The sequence below is a fragment of the Ostrea edulis genome, chromosome 10, assembly GCF_947568905.1.
Source record: "Ostrea edulis chromosome 10, xbOstEdul1.1, whole genome shotgun sequence".
Taxonomy (NCBI): Eukaryota; Metazoa; Mollusca; class Bivalvia; order Ostreida; family Ostreidae; genus Ostrea; species Ostrea edulis.
In genome coordinates, this window is record NC_079173.1 from 24,072,284 (window position 1) to 24,091,177 (window position 18,894).

The 18,894-nt window shown below is 36.0% G+C and overlaps 1 protein-coding gene across 4 annotated transcripts in view; it reads left to right on the forward strand.

The window, feature by feature from the left end:
- The window catches only part of LOC125665591 (calcitonin gene-related peptide type 1 receptor-like), an 86,609-nt gene that overhangs the window by 61,137 nt on the left and 6,578 nt on the right, over window positions 1-18,894 (forward strand). For 3 of the 4 annotated variants that reach the window (XM_048898303.2, XM_048898302.2, XM_048898301.2), the window contains 8 exons: window positions 4,413-4,546; window positions 4,640-4,672; window positions 6,095-6,186; window positions 6,811-6,937; window positions 12,743-12,896; window positions 14,340-14,409; window positions 15,438-15,501; window positions 16,389-16,474. In XM_048898303.2, coding sequence (XP_048754260.1) covers window positions 4,413-4,546; window positions 4,640-4,672; window positions 6,095-6,186; window positions 6,811-6,937; window positions 12,743-12,896; window positions 14,340-14,409; window positions 15,438-15,501; window positions 16,389-16,474 — 760 coding nt within the window. The remainder of the gene's footprint in view (window positions 1-4,412; window positions 4,547-4,639; window positions 4,673-6,094; window positions 6,187-6,810; window positions 6,938-12,742; window positions 12,897-14,339; window positions 14,410-15,437; window positions 15,502-16,388; window positions 16,475-18,894) is intronic. The other variant, XM_056152326.1, reaches the window with a different exon arrangement.

An 18,894-nucleotide genomic window follows, 5' to 3' on the forward strand; every position in this document is an offset into this window, starting at 1 on the left:
AACTTTTACTAGTATAGTATATTTAACCTATGTAAACAAAAACATGACACGAGCCTTGTTTACATATCAAAAAATTATGAACTCTGTATCTCCCATGTACCTTGACAACTGACATTCAAAATTTTGCTGAGTATTAGAAAAACCTTAGTTAAGCATTCTAAATATTAGAAATGGAAAAATAAATCTGAAATTGTTCAGCTTAAATTGTGTCCATGCCCCTTTAAAACTTTAGTCCGTAGGCTGTCTCCATACAGTTGCAGGTCCTCAGTACCCCTTGGTTGTCGTAAGAGGCGACTAAATGGGGAGGTCCTTCGGATGAGACTGCAAAAACCGAGGTCCCGTGTCACAGCAGGAGTGGCACGATAAAGATCCCTCCCTGCTCAATGGCCATAAGAGCCGAGCATAGGCCTAAATTTTACAGCCCTTCACCGGCAGTGGTGACGTCTCCATATGAGTGAAATATTCTCGAGCGGGACGTTAAACAATATTCAATCAATCAATCAACCATAGTGTATTAAATACCTGTTTGAAATGACATGTAATAAATGCACAAAAATAGTTTCTTGCTGTTAGTTAATCCGCTCAAAAAATCAAATGCGTGCATATGTACTGACAATAACTTTATCTGCATCTAATTAGTTTTCCATGTGTCAATTACATATCATCAACGAAATCATTAAGGCGTTCACATGAATTGTTTATGAATAATTTTTTTCAGCATCACTTAAAATTATATTGCATCTTTAATTTTCTGCAAATGTGGGTTCACTTTTAGTTCTATAAATATATTTTGCTATTCCTTTCAGCCACCATTCTGCAGTTACAATCAAAAATATAATTAGAAAATTCTGATAATGTGGTAAAAAATATATAACGTTATAGCTGAAAGGGTATTCTCGTGAACAAACCTGTATTCTTATTAGGTTCTTTCTGCAGCCTGGATAATTTCTTGCAAAGTGATTGATCGGTTCATACCCGAGTTATTTTAGGTATATACATGTACGTATCTCCATTACTGTCAAAGGTTCCTGAGAATGGTAGTCGAAAGTCCTTTTGATTTCCTTTTGTTCCTATCGATCTTTCACCTTTCTAATTTTGTTGAATTTCATAGAAAATATTTAGCCACGCGTTTCTCTGGTACTTGGCTATTAGATTCATTCCACGCATGACTGGTGATGTGGAACAATTTACGAGCAATGGACATCGGATCAAAGTTTACTAAAATCGTGAACATGAAATTCTCAAACGAACTGAAATGCAAATTGATGTAGTGTGATGTGGTTTCCAAATGTTTGATTATCCTCGCTAATCCGACCATCTACAATTATTGAATGGATTCCTCTTACAAAGTCACATCAATACGTACAGAACCTATAGTTATTATTCATAATATCTATACATGAACGATTCTCACTTTGAAAGTGACACTGAAGCCCTTCAGGAAATTTGCATATACTGTTGATTTACGAGTTTCTTCATCTCAATTGAAGTTTCAAAATGAGTTAAAATATTCTCGAAGGGACGTACATATAAAATTATCAGTCATCGCAGTTAGCCTTGTAATTTACCTCAATATCACGAAGTAGACGAGAGTATTTATAGACTGGTTAAACATTTCAACTCACTATAAGTTCAACTTAGATTTACGGATCCTCAATCGTCCGTCTGTCCGTCTGTCTATCTGTAAACTTTATATAGTTGTTACTTCACCACAACTACATGTACAGGCTAATTTCAACCAAACTTGGCAGTAATCGGCCATGACTAAAATAATTCAAAACTCTTCACATGAACAGTCATATATTTTCTTTTTCAAAGAGGACTTTATCACTAATCAAGAAATTGTGAAATCATAGTGGCATCTTTAAAAAAAATTTCTTCTCAAGAACCATTGGAACAGAAGAGACAAAACTTAGGTAAAAGCTTGCTTAAAGAATGCAGATTCAAAATTGTTCAAATCAAGGTATCCTGGGGTACAAAATGGGGACACAACAGAGGATCAATTTTACATGGGGATATACAAGAAACAATCTTTTAACTTTTTTTCAAAAACACTAAGGCTTCGATAAGTCGTATTGGTATTTGCAAGCATCCCCAGGTAGTGCAGATTCAAGTTTGTTCAAATCATAACACCCGGGGTAGTGTGGGGCCACAATATGGAATCAAAGTTTTGTATTAGAATATGTGGGGAAATACTTTGAATATCTCTTTCTCATTAACAAGAGGGCCGCGGTGAAGCATACCAATAAGCCACAGGCACTCGACGTTTTAAATATCTATAATTAAAAAAAATGTCTTCCTGTAAACATAATGTTCATATGAATATTATGTTTACAGGAAGACAATTTTTGTATTATAGATATTGAAAACGTCTAGTGCCTGCGTCATGCCCATATAGTGCAGAAACAAATTTGTTTAATTGCCAATATTTGTCAGTTCTTTCCCCTATTTCAAACATAGGTGGCACAAGACTCGTTTACGCCCTTGTTGACTTTCGGTGTACATAAGATTTATGAATAAGAGAGTATAAGCTTTTTGCTGTGCAAACAAGGGGGCGGGGGTAGGCTTCCCAAGAAATGAAGCATAAAAACAGCAAGTGGTTCAGTGTCTTAATTCATGGTTCCCGAAGGTTGTATGAGGTCACAATTTGGAATCAAAGTTTTACATCGAAATATATAACAAAACGTCTCTCAACATCTCATGAAATGTTAAGCCATGGTTAGTCATGTTCATAGACAGGCATCCTCGGGTAGTGCTGGTTCTTGTTGAAATCAATGTCCCCATAGGTAGATTGGGGCCACAATAGGGATTACGTGCACACTGCAGGTTTTACATGGGATTTGCACACTGCACGTTTTACATGGGAATGTAAAGGGATTCTTTTTTATTTTCAAGAAAACAGGGCCCTGATTAGTAATATTAGCATCTTTAAGTTGTTCAGATTCAGGTTTATTCAAATCCTAGCCGGGGGGGGGGAGGGGGGGGGTAGGATAGAGCCTCAATAGATAATCAAAGTTTTACATAAGAACACATCTTTAAAACATCTCATTCTCAAGAACAACAGGGTCAGGATTAATATCAATACAAAAGCATCCTCTGGTGACAGTGCAGGTTTCAGATTCTTTAAATCAAAGCCAGGGAGGTAAGTTTGGGTCTTGATAAAGATTTAAGAGTTTTTTATGAGAATGTAAGGAGGAATTTTTAAATTTTAAATCTTTTTATATGGACCATGGGGTTAGGGCGGGGTTAGAATCGGGATTAAAATTTTACTTTTACATAAATACTGGGAGAATACATGTCTAGCATCATTCTATTGTGTGACGTCATGTCCCCGTTTGGTTTAGGTTGGATCATGATAAGGGTTCAAAAGTTTTCGTGGGAATGAAGAGTGTAAAAAAAAACCTATCTTTCAAAAACCGTGTTTTGACAACCAGCTGGACCAGGTTGATTCAAGCGTTCTTTGATTTAAATTAAATTCCGGAAAATTGCAAATGCATAAAAATGTAAGGAATAAATATTCATTTCTTCTTAAGTTTTAGACTTCATTTGTGTTAACAAACAAGTACTATGATTTATAGCAATACTTCTTCTAGTTCGTCTGTACATGAGGTGTTTAAATACAGCAGAATTCTAGCATCCATCAACTATATGCCTCCTTTGTTTTTATAACCCCATCATCATGATACAAACAGCCGAGACATTTATACCTTACATAATAATCAAATGAATCTAAATGCACTTTTAATTACATGATCCGCATTATTAATGCATTCTTTATTCTATTTTTCCCCCTGGCATTTTTTATCTGCTTCACGACATTCCTGAAGCTCATTTCCATTTTCTATGAAAATAAGATACATTGCCGTATAGCAAGTTTTTTTTCCGCGGGGTGATAAATTTGGCTTATTTTAGCGGTAACAACGTTTTCCGCCAAATTTTCACTCGCCAAATATCCACCCAATTGCGACTTCGGTATTTGTAAGAGAGATAACTCTTCCTTGTCCGCCAAAATTTATTCCGCTAGAATTATTAGCATACCTTTGAGCCAGCAAAGTGCAAAATTTTAGACCCGCGAAAAAACCCGTTATACACTACATATACATGTATAACGGAGAAGCGTTCATGATTCTTTGAAAATATTTCATTTTGTGGGTGAAGTATATGACGTCAGAAATGGAAAGAATGATTATTAAATAATTTCGATGTTATACACGTAAGCAAATAAAATGAAAATACAAAAGTCTCGATTCTTAAAAATCTAAAGATGCCAGAAAAAAGAGAATAAATATTTGATGAATGGAAATGGGGTAAATATTACCTTCCTTTACAACATTCTGAAGACTGACAAAGTCTCGCTTAGTAACATAGATACATATATAGGCCTAGATATAAATTTGATCTTTTTTACACAGGGTTCTCATTCAGGAAGTGTGAGATAAATGGTCTCTGGTGGAACAACAACAACAATGGAACGCATGAGTTTGCCAAGACTAATTATCTCCCTTGTCTTACAACAGACGCCCTAGGAACTCTGAGAAAAGATAATGTAGGTTATATTTGCACATTTATTCCGGGTAGGGTTTACGTTCCATGTGATTTATATCCGGATAATTACAGTTGTTGTTTTTTTTTCTTTAAGTCTGTAACGGGTGTTCATGACCTCAATTTTGAAGTAAGTTTTTTTGTCTATTTACGGAGTGCCCACGCATCATTATAACCTTTCTTTATGCATACTGTATCTGTCACGTGATTTTCACTAGATAATCACGCATACATGTATATACAAATTCTTATTAAACTAATACTGACGTCGCATTATAAATTTTAACTTTCCCTTCTCTTATACCAAAACATATCTTTCTCTTATACAACCATATTCATCTAACTTGAGATTTAACTAATTAATTCACTAATGACTAATTAACGATAAGAGCACTATGTGGTCTTCAAAATTGACAGCTCTGCTTTTTCTTCAAAATTGTGTAGTTTTTTTGTAGAGGCTACCTAGGCAACACAATAGTTATTTTCAATTTGACTATAATTCAGACAGAATTCATGCAGGCATCGTAAAGATGACGTCGGTAAATTGAGAGAGAAAAAATGCTAGTTTTTTTTCTTCTTCTTGTGGCTTTCTTTTCACATTAAAATAATATCATTGATATAGTTAATAGTAAATATTCTTTTCTGTAAACATTGAGAGCAGGTTTGGACAAACTTCATACTAAGTTCTGTTACTTGCATTTGCCTTCCTATCACGTGAGAGAGAAGGGTTTGTCCAGAGCCATATTGATGTTTTAAGTGAAATAAGATTTCGTTATTCGTTAAATCTTTAAAATTTTGCGTGTTACAGGGACCAAACAAGGTTGTTATCATGTATAATGCTGTAGCGCATTAAAAGCTTTTTAACTATTCTAGTTATTTCTAATAAAAGCTACCTTGTAACACTGCATGAAAGTATTCTTTCTCCTCTCCCTTTCTCTCCTCTTTCGATTTTAATTCCCTTTTAAAAGAAATTGAAATACTTTGAATGATCGATAATTTGTTTCTAATTTTCACTTGGTATCAAATACAATTATATCCCCCCCCCCTCTCTCTCTCTCTCTCTCTCTCTCTCTCTCTCTTTAAGTGTATTTTCGAATATTGATATTCACAACAAAGTGCATGTGTTCTATTTCATTCGCTAACATGGCTGCAATGTAGTAATGATTCGGCCTCTATTTCTGCCTTAAATCATAAAAAAGTAAGAATCAACCCCCACCCCCACCCACCCCAGTACATCATCACCCTGAATTTAAAAAAGATATAAAATCGGTACATCATGTTCTGTTTTTGTCACGTCACATTTCTTAACATAGTGGTGCCTATCAGAGATCACTGCCCCCCCCCCCCCCCCCCCCCCCCCGCCCGCCTAGTAGACTTATTTAGGTATATGTTGTCTTACATTGTCTCTTCATTCTTTTTCTTTGTAAAGAAAATAGTTTAGACATTTTTTATCTGTATGTGAACACATCCAAGTTTTTGGGGTGTTTTTCATGTGCTTGTACCAATATATATCGAACATAATGAATCAATATATTTGTGTTTTATCTTACAGAGGATTAAGCTGATTCTGCACGTGTATATTAGCGGTTATGCGGTCTCTGTTTTCCTGCTTGTTGTCGCCCTGATTATATTTGGCATCTTCAAGTAAGAGCCCAAACTTAATTACAGGTAGTCCCCTACCTTTAGGTAATGTCAGATTTATTCATTTTAATTTTCAAATGTAAATTAAGTGACTTACTGGGGAAGAGATTGATAATTACAGAAATACGCGTTTAGAATTGTCACGAAAATCGCAATATTACAGTTAGCGCTGTTGATATATGTATTTTTCAGGTATCTTGCATACTCCAAAAATTCCAACCAATGATATGCTTCCGAGTACATTTTCGGGATGAATTGATTAATTACTTCCGAGTACATTTTCGGGATGAATTGATTAATTACTTCCGAGTACATTTTCGGGATGAATTGATTAATTACATCTTTCTAATAATACCTTCCTCATATTCTGGAGATTATTGAAGAGAATCGTGTATTTCGTAATTACGACAGGGAACAAGCACCGTAAATTTCCTTCTCATTGTAGAGAATTCGCACCACAAATTCCCACGTGCATTCATGAAAACTTCAATTTCCCGGCAGAACATTGTCGCATTTTTTGTCAGTGATAAAAGATATAAAGAGTGAAAAGTCCTATGCAATGTTTGATATTACTAGATGATTTTTCTTTCCCGAGAGTAAATTCATTTCCCTTTAACTTTCTTATAGACAACTACACTGCAGTCGTGTGACAATTCATTCCAATCTGTTCCTCTCCTACATCCTGAGTAACTCTTGCTGGATTGTCTTCTACGCGGAGATGTCCCTTAGCAACTTCCAGTACGACGATAGACCGGTAACTAACTCTGTATAATACTGTGAATTTCTTATTATACCCCCGCAACAAGTTGTGGGGGGGGGGGTATACTGGAATCGGGTTGTCCGTCTGTCTGTCCGTCCGTCCGTCTATAGACGCAATGGTTTCCGGGCTCTAAAGCATTATCCTTTCCACCTACAATCACCATATCATACATATGGACTACCCATGGGATGAAGATGTTCCCTATTGATTTTGGAGTCAAAAGGTCAAAGGTCACGCGCACTGGACATCGAAGTAGCAATATGGTTTCCATTTAAATTCTTTAATGGCTTTTTTCATCGCATGGAGATGCTGTGTTCCTAGATACCTTTTGGATCATAATACTGAAGTTTTACCTATTACCAACACCCTTTGGGAGATTGGGGTAAGCGGGGGGTATTCTTAGTGAGCATTGCTCACAGTACCTCTTATTTTACGCAAATTGATTCGTGTACGTTAAATCGCGTGGACATGAATTCGCGCTTCGGCTGTTAATCAAAAGTTTTTGCATGTATTTTAGCAACAGAAAATTAAGAGTGAGTATTTTTATTTGACGAGTGATATATCCCGTCAAATTACGCGAAAATATATTCCTCGCGTATATTTAGGACCCTACAGTATTAGCTCTAAATCCGAAAAAAATATATTTTGTTGTAAAAATGTGCTATTATGATAGTTTTGTATGTAACCTTAACCATGGTCATTGATAAAATTAAAACTAAGTTTAACATTTTATCAAAATAAAGATTTCGGTTCTATTGAATATGAATATAGCATTATACAGAAATCAATTTTTGTACGGGAAGACAATAATGTAATTTTGCTTCATTTAGAGCCTCTGGATAGGTTTTCTCACACAAATATTACTATTAACAAAAGATTTTAAACCTTATTTGTTCTGTTTTTGAAATAGTAAATCAAAATTTTGAAACAAAAATCAAACTGACAGCTAGTGTTGCTTTAATACTGATTAAACAAAGATCTTATTTGAATACAAAACCAATGTCATTGTATACTAGGCAAATAAGTTAAACAATTGAAATATACATGTATAATATATATCTTTAAATTCATTGAAATTATGGATTATCATCACGTGACAATATAGTCACATTTATTGAGAATCTTGTACTTTTACGTAAGAAAGTGACATAAAACAGCCGGGGGGGGGGGGGGGGGGATTGGAAAGTAACAATCAGTATCGGTATGACCTCCATTTGTATCGATAACTGCTATACAACAGCATATCGTGCTCCGTATTCAGGTTTCTGGCCTCGAGCATGGTGGTCTGGTCCCACTCGTACTACAGAATAAGCGTCAGCTCAACTACGTTGTTGACTTTTTGTCGACGGTCAAGAATATCCCAACCATGGCGATCCAGCTAACCAATCCTAGACCTCTACGTTGTTCTGACGTGGGGTGCCTTGTGTATGACGTGGGGTGCCTTGTGTATGACGTGGAGTGCTTTGTGTATGACATGGAGTGCCTTGTGTATGTCGTGGGGTGTGTGGACGGGCGTGATCTTGCTAGAAAATCCTCACATGTCCTCGACGTTGGAATGGAACAACAACATCTAGGAACGACGAACTGATTGCAGAATCTTTGGGAATTTAATGCCCCCGTTATTGTGGCGAGGTCTGTCCAACCCGGTGGCTTATTCCATCCCAAACCATAACATTTCCTCAACCATAGTGGAATGATAATTTCTGGGTCACGTTGTTCATTTTTATGTCTTCCATCGATAAAATCAATGTTAAAATACGACCCATCCGTAAACAGAACCTCATTCCATCACCGTTGAATCCAGCGATGACGTGTGTTGGTCCACACAATGCGGGATTGACGATGGCATTGAGTTGGTGGCACTGCAGTGATAAGTCTTCAAGTCCCAATATTTGCAGAACTTGGCCTGTTTCTAACATTATGTCCACATAACCTCACACCAGACGCACGACTTAACTCGTCTGCAACTTTAGGAGCAGCCATGAGGCGATTATGTCTTGACGTTGTTTGTGATGATGAAACGATCTTGTGTAGCAGTCGTTTTTCCGTGGACGTCCTGAACGCTGCCGATCAGAAACATGCCCAGTGGTTTGAAATTGATTCGACATGTGGTGGATAATTGACCATTAGAGTGTTGGGCGACATCCTTTTGCGAACACTCTGCACTTCGCACCCCTATGGTCCATTGGTGTTCATTTTCGGAGAGTCTTGGTCGTTTTCCCATATTGCTCTTTTGTACTTCATTACCGTTTTTTCATTCACAAGTTTCTTCTAAATCCATGCTCATTCGAGCATAGCATATTGTATTGTAGAAAAATATTACGGTTTACTCGCTCTTAATTTTCCTGTCACGTTAGTCGATATTATTTTTGAAAAAATATACGGGTTTTTGTTGTTGTTGATGTTTAATTTAATTTTTTTTTTGTGTGACGTTTGTATCTCTTGATTTTAAAGCTGTATAATCCGAATTTCGACAATTTTTAAACACGCTGTTAAATCATCACCATTACGTATTTATGAGGCGCGATATGACATCATAGACAGTTGCTTCTTCAACAAAAACGGAAAACGGAAATATCCATATCTAGTGATCAGTCATTCAAAAACTTACTTTGTTAAACACCACTCTGATTCCACGCACAAGTACTCTGAAGTTGAAATAAAAAATATGCTAGAGTTCCTCATTGACAATATCTTCGTGGTCTTTGGTGATCAGATCTTCCAACAGTCTGTTGGAATTCCCATGGGCACGAATTGTCAAACGAACTGAAATGCAAATTTAGAATAGAATTTGCGAAATGCTGACTTCAATCGAGGCTGTTGAAACCCCTGTACCATGAACTTGTTTGTCAGTAGCTCACCTCGATTTAAAAACTGACTATACCCAGAACAAGCTCTTGCATATCGAATCAGTTGAGATATATAAACACCATATGCAGGTGATAATGGAATATTGCTACATAAATATGGGAAGTTGACGATGGAGAAGCTGCAATCATCCCGTTTGTCATACAGTTGAGTTGTCAGTTTGTCGTTAATGTCTACTTTCAATAAAATATCTAAGTATGAAGCAGAAGTGGACGACTCTGTGGTGTCCTTTATTTCGAGCTCACAGGGATATATCAAATCGACATATCAATGAGAGCTATTATTGTTAATAGGCAAAACGTCATCGATATATCTAAATGTCGAATTGAAGGCCACAGCGAGAGATTTTTTCTTCTCGCGTAGAAGTTTTTGAATAAATTCTGCTTCATATGAATATAGAAACAGGTAAGCTAACAAAGGAGCACAATTCGTGCCCATGGGAATTCTAACAGACTGTTGGAAGATCTGATCACCAAAGACCACGAATATATTGTCAATGAGGAACTCTAGCATATTTTTTATTTCAACTTCAGAGTACTTGTGCGTGGAATCAGAGTAACTATCTATAGGCGTCTTAACAGACAATGTATAATATATGCATACCCACTATACATTATATTTACGTTTTAAATAATCTTCTCACTGTTTTCTTTTACATGCAAATGTTTTCAATCATGTAATTAAGAGAAAGTTAATAACTTTGAAAACTAATTAATATGCTTTAATGTAATTCTGTACAAAAATTATACACAAACGTCGAATCATACAGCTGGAAAACATGCTAAAATATTTATTTTAAATTATCCCATTGTAAATACCCTTGCTAAACTTATATTGCTCAGTATATTTCACTTGAAATTTAATGGACACGATTTGAATTTTTTTAAAAATCCATTTTTTCCTATTTATAATGCTTACACTGCTTAACTAAGGAATGTCTAATGGTCAGCAAAACTTTGAATGCCAGTTGTTGAATTACAAGTGAGATACAGTTGATTGATTGATTGTATCTTGTTTCATGTCCCTCTCGAGAATGGAGACGTCACCAATACCGGTGAAAGGCTTCAAATTGAGGTTTATGCTCGGCGCTTCCGGCCATTGAGCAGTGAGGGTTCTTTAGCGTGCCACACCTACTGTGACACGTGACATCCGTTTTTAATGTTATCTCCGAGGACCATTGACATTCACACCTGATGCCGAGCGTTTGACGATGGAACTGTCATTATCTGTTTTAACGACTTAGGTCTGTCGCCAAGTGAGATATAGCACTCACAATTATTTGTTGTGTAAACAAGGCTCGTTTTTGTTTACATATATATTGCTTATTGTTTACAAGTATCTTGTTAAACGTCTCTCTCGAGAACTTTTCACTCATATTGAGACGTCACCAAGACCGGTGAAGAGCTTCAAATTTAGGCCTTTGCTCGGCGCTTACGACCATTGAACAGTAAGGGTTCTTTAGCGTGCCACAACTACTGTGACACGGAACATCCATTTATAATGTCATTTCCGAGGACCCGTGACATTCACACCTGAAGCCGAGGGTTTTGCGATGGGACTGTCACTATCTGTTTTAACGATGTAGGTCTGTCGCGGCCGGGATTCGAACCGTTTAAAACAAAATGAGATGTGTCAAACTTTTACTAGTGAAAGGCGAAGATAACGAACAGTGATCAATCTCATAACTCCTAAAGGGAATACAAAATAGATAGAGCTGGCCGAGCATGGACCCCTGGACATACCAGAGGTGGGATCAGGTGCGTAGGAGGGGAAAGCTTTCCATGTCGACAAGTCACACTATGTCTTGATCAGGTAAACGGAGGAATCCGTAGTCAAAATCAGTGTGCCAGAACGGTCTAACAATCGGTATTCAACACGTCAGACAGCATTTGACCCAATGATGTTATATTGGCAACAGGTAAACGGAGTAATCCGTAATCAAAATCAGTGTGACATGAACGGTCTAGCAATCGTTATGAAACGCAGTATATTTAACCTTTGTAAACAAATACTGATACGAGCCTTGTTTACATAACAAAGAATTTTGAGTACTCTATCTCACTCGTAACTTTACAACTGATATTCAAATTTGGTTAACCATTAGAAATACCTTGTATTGAAATTATAAACTTCAAAAATGCACAAAATAAAATCTTAAAATTTTCAGCTCAAATCGTGTGGATGCCCCTTTAAAGACGTTTGAAAGCTTGTTGAACTGTCTTCCATACCAAAATATTTTGACCTCCTGTTCTCACTGGTCGCGATGGCCTAGTGATTAGTGTTCTATGGGTCGATCCCCAGTACCCGCGACAAACCTATGATGGTTAGAATAGGTACTAAGTGACTGTCCCATAGGCAATTACAAGTGCTTCGTATTAGAAACGAAAAGCATGGGTCGTTCGTATGAGGTCTTAAGGAGGTACTCTACATCGTCATAATGGCCGACTTCCTTTTAAAACATGGATGAAAATATAAAAATCAGCAATATTTGCCTATTCATTTCATTAATCGTCGCCTAGCTGGGTAGCTCAGTAGGTTAGCTATTGATCGCGGGTTCGAGTCCAGCAGGGGTTTTAAATTTTTTTTCAGATTGTTTTGTACACATCTGCGTACAGTAATCGTAAATATGTACAAATACGCGTACATTAAAGGTACATATGTATAAATACGCATACAATAACTGTACTTTAAATGTATTGTTGTTGCAGATAAGTGTACGATAAATGTAAGTGCGTACAAATACGTACAACTAAGCGTACATTAAATATACAAATACTCGTGTAATAAATTAAAAATTTTACGCGTATAAATGCGCGTACTTTAAATGTACAAATATGCCTCCATTTCTATTCGACATCACGTGGCACTGTCTTTGTCTCTTATTTCTTGACTTAGTCACCAGCTGTGTCAGAGCACTTTTTTTTTTTACAGACATGGTGTTATGTGTTGCATGGGTTCACGCAGTATACCACTCTGTGTAACTACGCATGGATGCTCTCCGAAGGCATATTTCTACACTTTTGTTTAGTCCACGTGTTCTCGGACAGGAAGCGACTGGTCATCTGCTGTTGCATTGTGGGATGGGGTGAGACTGCACAAAATTAAAGATATATACATGTTTATCATAATACAGAACAAAATTACATACACGTGAATTAGCAAAATGGAGTAGAATTTATTTACAATTAAATGCAGCCCCAACGAGTATCACAACATAAACAAGAATAAGGTGTGTTTGTGAAAAACTAATGCCCCATGGATATGGCCAAACTCCAAGGTTAAGGTCATGTAAATAATGATGGTAGAAAAAGAAAGGTCTTGTCACAAGGAATACACATGTGAAATATATGAAGGCTATATCACCATCAATTCAAATATTAAGTACAAGGTTCAAAATCTCATTAGACAATGCTGTCTACAGAATGAAAAAGACACTCTACTCCCGAGTATAACCGCATGACCTTGGTGAGTAATATTGATATAACTTTGACCTTTTACCTTTCAGTTCACCAAATTACATCACATGAATGACGTATCTAAAGTCTACCTCAGTATTAGTATCAAATGTAATGATGTTTAGCAAACTTACTTTTAATGTGCTATAGAGAAATTGATCAGATTTTCACAAGATTAAGAGAGGGCGTATAATGGTATGTACAGTTACTGTGGTTTTCCCGCGTTTCGAAGAAAAGCGGGAAAACATTGTAATATGATACTAACGTGTTCGAATGCCTATACATAGTAATAAAAGGCGTGACCATAGGAAGGGCTATATCGGTATCATGAGTAAGGTCATTCTAAGCAAGTCTCATTAAGTGCACGTAGCACTAATTTTTAAAATTACGAATAAATCCGATATTCACCTTTAGGAGTTACTTTACACTAGCTTTTGAACAGACACAGATTTTCAGTTTTTTATTTCAAATATTTTACCTATGGTTTTTCCTGGGCGGTTTTTAACGTCAGTGATGGGGTTTTCTTGACATTTGGTTCATATTTAATTCAGTACTTGCGGAAACTTGTTCACGTCAGTTACCATTTAGTGTATCTGTTATAAAAATATTAAACTCCTGATTATTGTGTTATGTCGACGTCTTGTACATATGTTTATCGTTTGTCTTCTTTTCTGATTTTTCATCTTTCCTCAGTTTTAACCACAATTGTCGCTACTTTCGAATCATATGGATTATATGCGATAGAGACTTCAAATTCTGTGTATCAGGGTCAATTCTGTATGATTAGTAAAAATCAAGGTCTTTTCCCAAGACCAATTTGCCAAAAAGTGAATATGGTCGCAGTTTTCGACATAAAAGTGTTATTTCTGAATGTGGCTGAAAAAAATATGAATTCGATAAACCTTGAGTATGCACATGGTATGAAACAAAGTCTATAAAATATATAGGAAGTTTGAACAGCTGTTTTTGGTGTTAAAAGAATTTTATATATGTCTACATCTTGAACTGAATATAGATATTGAACTTGAATGAAATTTAATTATAGATCATTTTTATCGTTTGTCAATTTACAGTATTTCCCGCCATCGTCATTTGCATATACTGCACCATTCGCATCATAACTGGAGAAGGAGAGAACGAAAGGTATTTGTTTCATGTCTGTTAGAACATTAATCTACAGTATTACACGAATATAACGAATGTACAATTCATGTCTGTTAGATAGAAACATTAATCTACAGTATTACACGAATATAACGAATGTATATTTCATGTCTGTTAGATAGACCATTAATCTACAGTATTACACGAATATAACGAATGTACAATTCATGTCTATTAGATAGAAACATTAATCTACAGTATTACACGAATATAACGAATGTACAATTCATGTCTTAAATAGAACATTAATCTACAGTATTACACGATTATAACGAATGTCCTTTTCATGTATGTTAGAAAATTAATTTACAGTATTACATGAATATAACGAATGTATGTTTCATGTCTATTAGCTAGAAACATTAATCTACAGTATTGCACGAAGATAACGAATGTACAATTCATGTCTATTAGATAGAAACATTAATCTACAGTATTACACGAATATAACGAATGTACATTTCATGTCTGTTAGAACATTAATCTACAGTATTACACGAATATAACGAGCACGCTTATACTGATCTGCTGTTTATGATAAGATTATGAAGTGAAACATAGTTACAAAAAATACTCATAGTTAAAACATACAATATTCAGTGAAAGTTTATAATTAAAACATAAGATATAAAGTGAAAGTTGATAATTAAAACATACAATATACAGTGAAAGTTAATAGTTAAAACATACAATATTAAGTGAAAGTTAATAGTTAAAATATACAATATACAGTGAAAAATAATAGTTAAAATATACAATATACAGTGAAAGTTAATAGTTAAGATATACAATATACAGTGAAGGTTAGTTGCAATGAACACACTTATCACAATATTTCATGTTTGTTTCTCGTTCCTTGATTCTGGATACAATGTATATAAATAAATATAACCATGACCAATTATTGAAACAATTGGTTGCACGTGACATTTCGCGACTTTGATGTGTTTTGAAAGTTCTACATGTCGATCTAAAGCGGTAACAAACAACTGTTTATTTCTTACTAGATGCTGGACAGAAAAGACATGGACGTTTTGGATTATATTGATTCCCGTTATTTTATCACTATTGGTAATCTCTCTCTCTCTCTCTCTCTCTCTCTCTCTCTCTCTCTCTCTCTCTCTCTCTCTCTCTCTCGTTCAATTTATGTGCAGTGTCGATATATAGTACTCTGCAAGCAATTCAAGCCGAGAAGTAAAGCGTTTGATTTAAAGCTTTGTTAGACTGTAGACTGTATCTTTATGAACATTCAGTGAGAAAACGCCTATAAGTTTGTAGGAATACACAGTATATCAGAATAAACAATCTAAATATGAAGTAGAGAATGAAAATAAATGCAAATTGGGTGAACGCTGAAGGCATTAGTAACTGTGAAATTGGCTGTTGGTTGTTTAATTAATTTGCGTCACCATCTACAATGTATACGTGAAGCGCCACAAATTTAGACCCATGTTTAGCGCTCAGAGCCGTAGCAGTAAGGAATTTTAGGGAGCCAACGCCTGCCGTGACACGGGGCCCCCGATTTTAAGGTCATGTCCAAATGATTCTCACTTCTAAATGCCTAGCTTTGGCGAGGGAGCGATTACTACCAACGGTGCGACATTCGATAAATTATTCTTCATGTATTAATAAAATTACAAGTCTTGTGTTGTGGTGTAGGAATACACCGTGAAGAAATGTAACCAGACTCTTCACAAAGTACTTCTTTGCATATTACATGTAGCATATCATAATGGCCTCGTGTTTGGGGCTCTATTTTCTTCGTGTAGAAATGATATTGACATAATGTTTTATTGAATGTGAGTTATATTATTTCATATTAACTGTGAAGTTATTGAATTTGTCAGACTAAAATATTCATATATTCAATCAATCACCGCTTCGATATCAATCTCAAATGTATCCTTGCAGAATGAAACTTTCTTAACACCTTGTGTGTGATTTTTGTTTTCTTGCAGATCAATTTGATTTTTCTTATCAATATATTGAGAATACTATTATCCAAACTACGATCGGTCACACGAAGAGACAACGACCAGTACAAGTAAGTCGAAGACATCACCACGCAAGGGCGGATCCAGAAAAAATTCAAAGAAAGAAATATCGCCTTATTTTGTAGCTGCAGAACTGTAGCTCTCAGAAAAAAATATTGTGACGGAACTCCATCACAATATTTTTTCAGGGAGCTACAGTTCGGCTGCTACTTATTTTGTAGTTTTCACCCAAAATGTATAGTTGCTGCACTCAAAATTGCATAAAACATATTTTTGTAAACACAAAAAAGATAGTCGAAACTTAAGCGGCAAAGATGCAATTTTAGTTCCCTCTAGACTATCTTTGATAATTATTGTAAAACACGCAGCAAAGTCATGTGATTTCCGCGATGACATGTAATTACTGACGAAAAAATGCCTGTCCGTCCCTCCTCCTGTGTCCTTCATGATCTCTCCTAGGTATAATTGATTTCCATTACAAATAAATACTACACAAGATAAAAACTCAACCCCTTGTGTCCTCATTTTCCTAAATCTACACGAGTCACGCCAAACATCACAAAAATACTTAGTGTGAGGTGGGTTTTTTTTTTTATAGTTTCACGACACAAATTAAGAATTCAATGAATACATGTAATATTGCTACAACTACCTTAGAAAATAGCATGGTTTACGTCTACTCTTGATAATACACCCAGATTACCTTTCGCAGAGCGTGTTAAAAAGTTTTCCTATAAAAATGTTATCCTAAAAGGTAGCGATGTTTGGGGATTTGACTCAGTATTGAATTGAAATGTCTGTTTTCTGGCGTAGTCTAAGCGTCACCCAGTCGTGGGAACAATTCCAAGAAAACTAACCAAACCTAATTACATAGTTATCACTGTTCTCACGTCATCAGATATATATATTATCTATACTCAAAAGTAACAATCGCATTCACTATTTCATATTTTCAGATATTTCTTTTTCAAGTTTATCTTTTACGAAATGGTTTAATATGTGGGGGCGGGATGGGGGGATAATTGTTATCTATTGTTGTTAACAAAAGTTATTTCTCTCATCTCCGTGGCCGAGTGGTTAGAGCATTGCGCTCAATATCACACGGCCTCTCACCTCTGGTCGGCACGGGTTTGAATCCCACTCGCACCGGTAAGTGAGAAAGTTTTCCAGTTTACTTTCGGAAGGTCGGTGGTCTCTTCCCAGGTACATTGTATCTGGGTTCTCTCTTTCACCAATAAAAACTGGGCGCCACCAAATAACTGAAAAATTGTTGAGTGTGGCGGAAAACACCAATCTCATCTCCTTTTGTTAATCGATAAAACGTCCATGTTAAATAGCAAACAGGAAAATATAGAAAACGGATTTAACTGTTTTCTTAATTTATGGAATGGTTTTTCTCTTCGTTTTAGACATTTCTACATCACCTGAGTCGATCATGTAACCCATTGCTATTGGTCTGCATCAGTCATCCGCAATTCATTAACAATTGAACATTTTCAATTTCTTGATAACTATCCATCCAATTCTTTTCAAATTTGTATGAAGAATCCTTGGGACATAAATTCGAATCGTGACTCCTGCATCCCAGGGGTCGTTACCAATTCTTTCCAGGATTTGGTATGAAATATTTTTGGGACAAGAGGGATGTGATTTCTAAATTTCATGACCCCTACCCCTGGGATTAGGAACTTTACAATGTTGGTAAAAGACTACTATATTACCTGCATGTTTCTTCTAAATATCATTTAGTTTTCATTTAGAATCAATATTAAGTTAAGCCCCGGCCTGGAGTCAGAACCTCTACCGGAAGTCAGAACCTCTAACCCGGGGATCCCTGCTCTACATGACTATATATCTGCCTTTTTCTTTCAGATAAAGGAGAAATTTGAAATTTGTTCAATTTTTTGTAGTTTTTGTCCCATCGTTAAAACTCCGGGGTATAGGGTGGGTTTTTTTTTGTCCCCTCGTTAAAGCTCCAGGGTAGGGTTTTTTGTCCCGTCGTTAAAGCTACGGGGTAGGGGGTTTTGTCCCGTCGTTAAAGCTCCAGGGTAGGGGTTTTGGTATCGGGGTGGAGCCAAAATGGCCATGTAATTAATGTCTTCATCATTTGAAAGACTTCTTGAATTTTCTTCATACTATATAAAAACCGAATGCAAATAAAAGGATGTACAAAAATTATGAATTGCGTAACTCAAGGGTTCTGACTCTAAGGCAGGTCCAAAATAGTGATATAGTGTTCATTTAACATTTATGATATAAAGTCTTTCATGTTTGTGTGTTGTTTCAAACATCTTGTTTAGTACTGGTGCTGCTGAATATTAGAATTTAGTTGAGATCTGCAGTACAGGAAGAATGTTATATATAGATTCTGTAGCCCCTGGGGCTAGTGATACTTCTAACTAATACTCATGCAGGGGACAGATAAGGCACCTAGGGGTCTTTTGTCTCTAGAAGCATATCCGAAATGTTT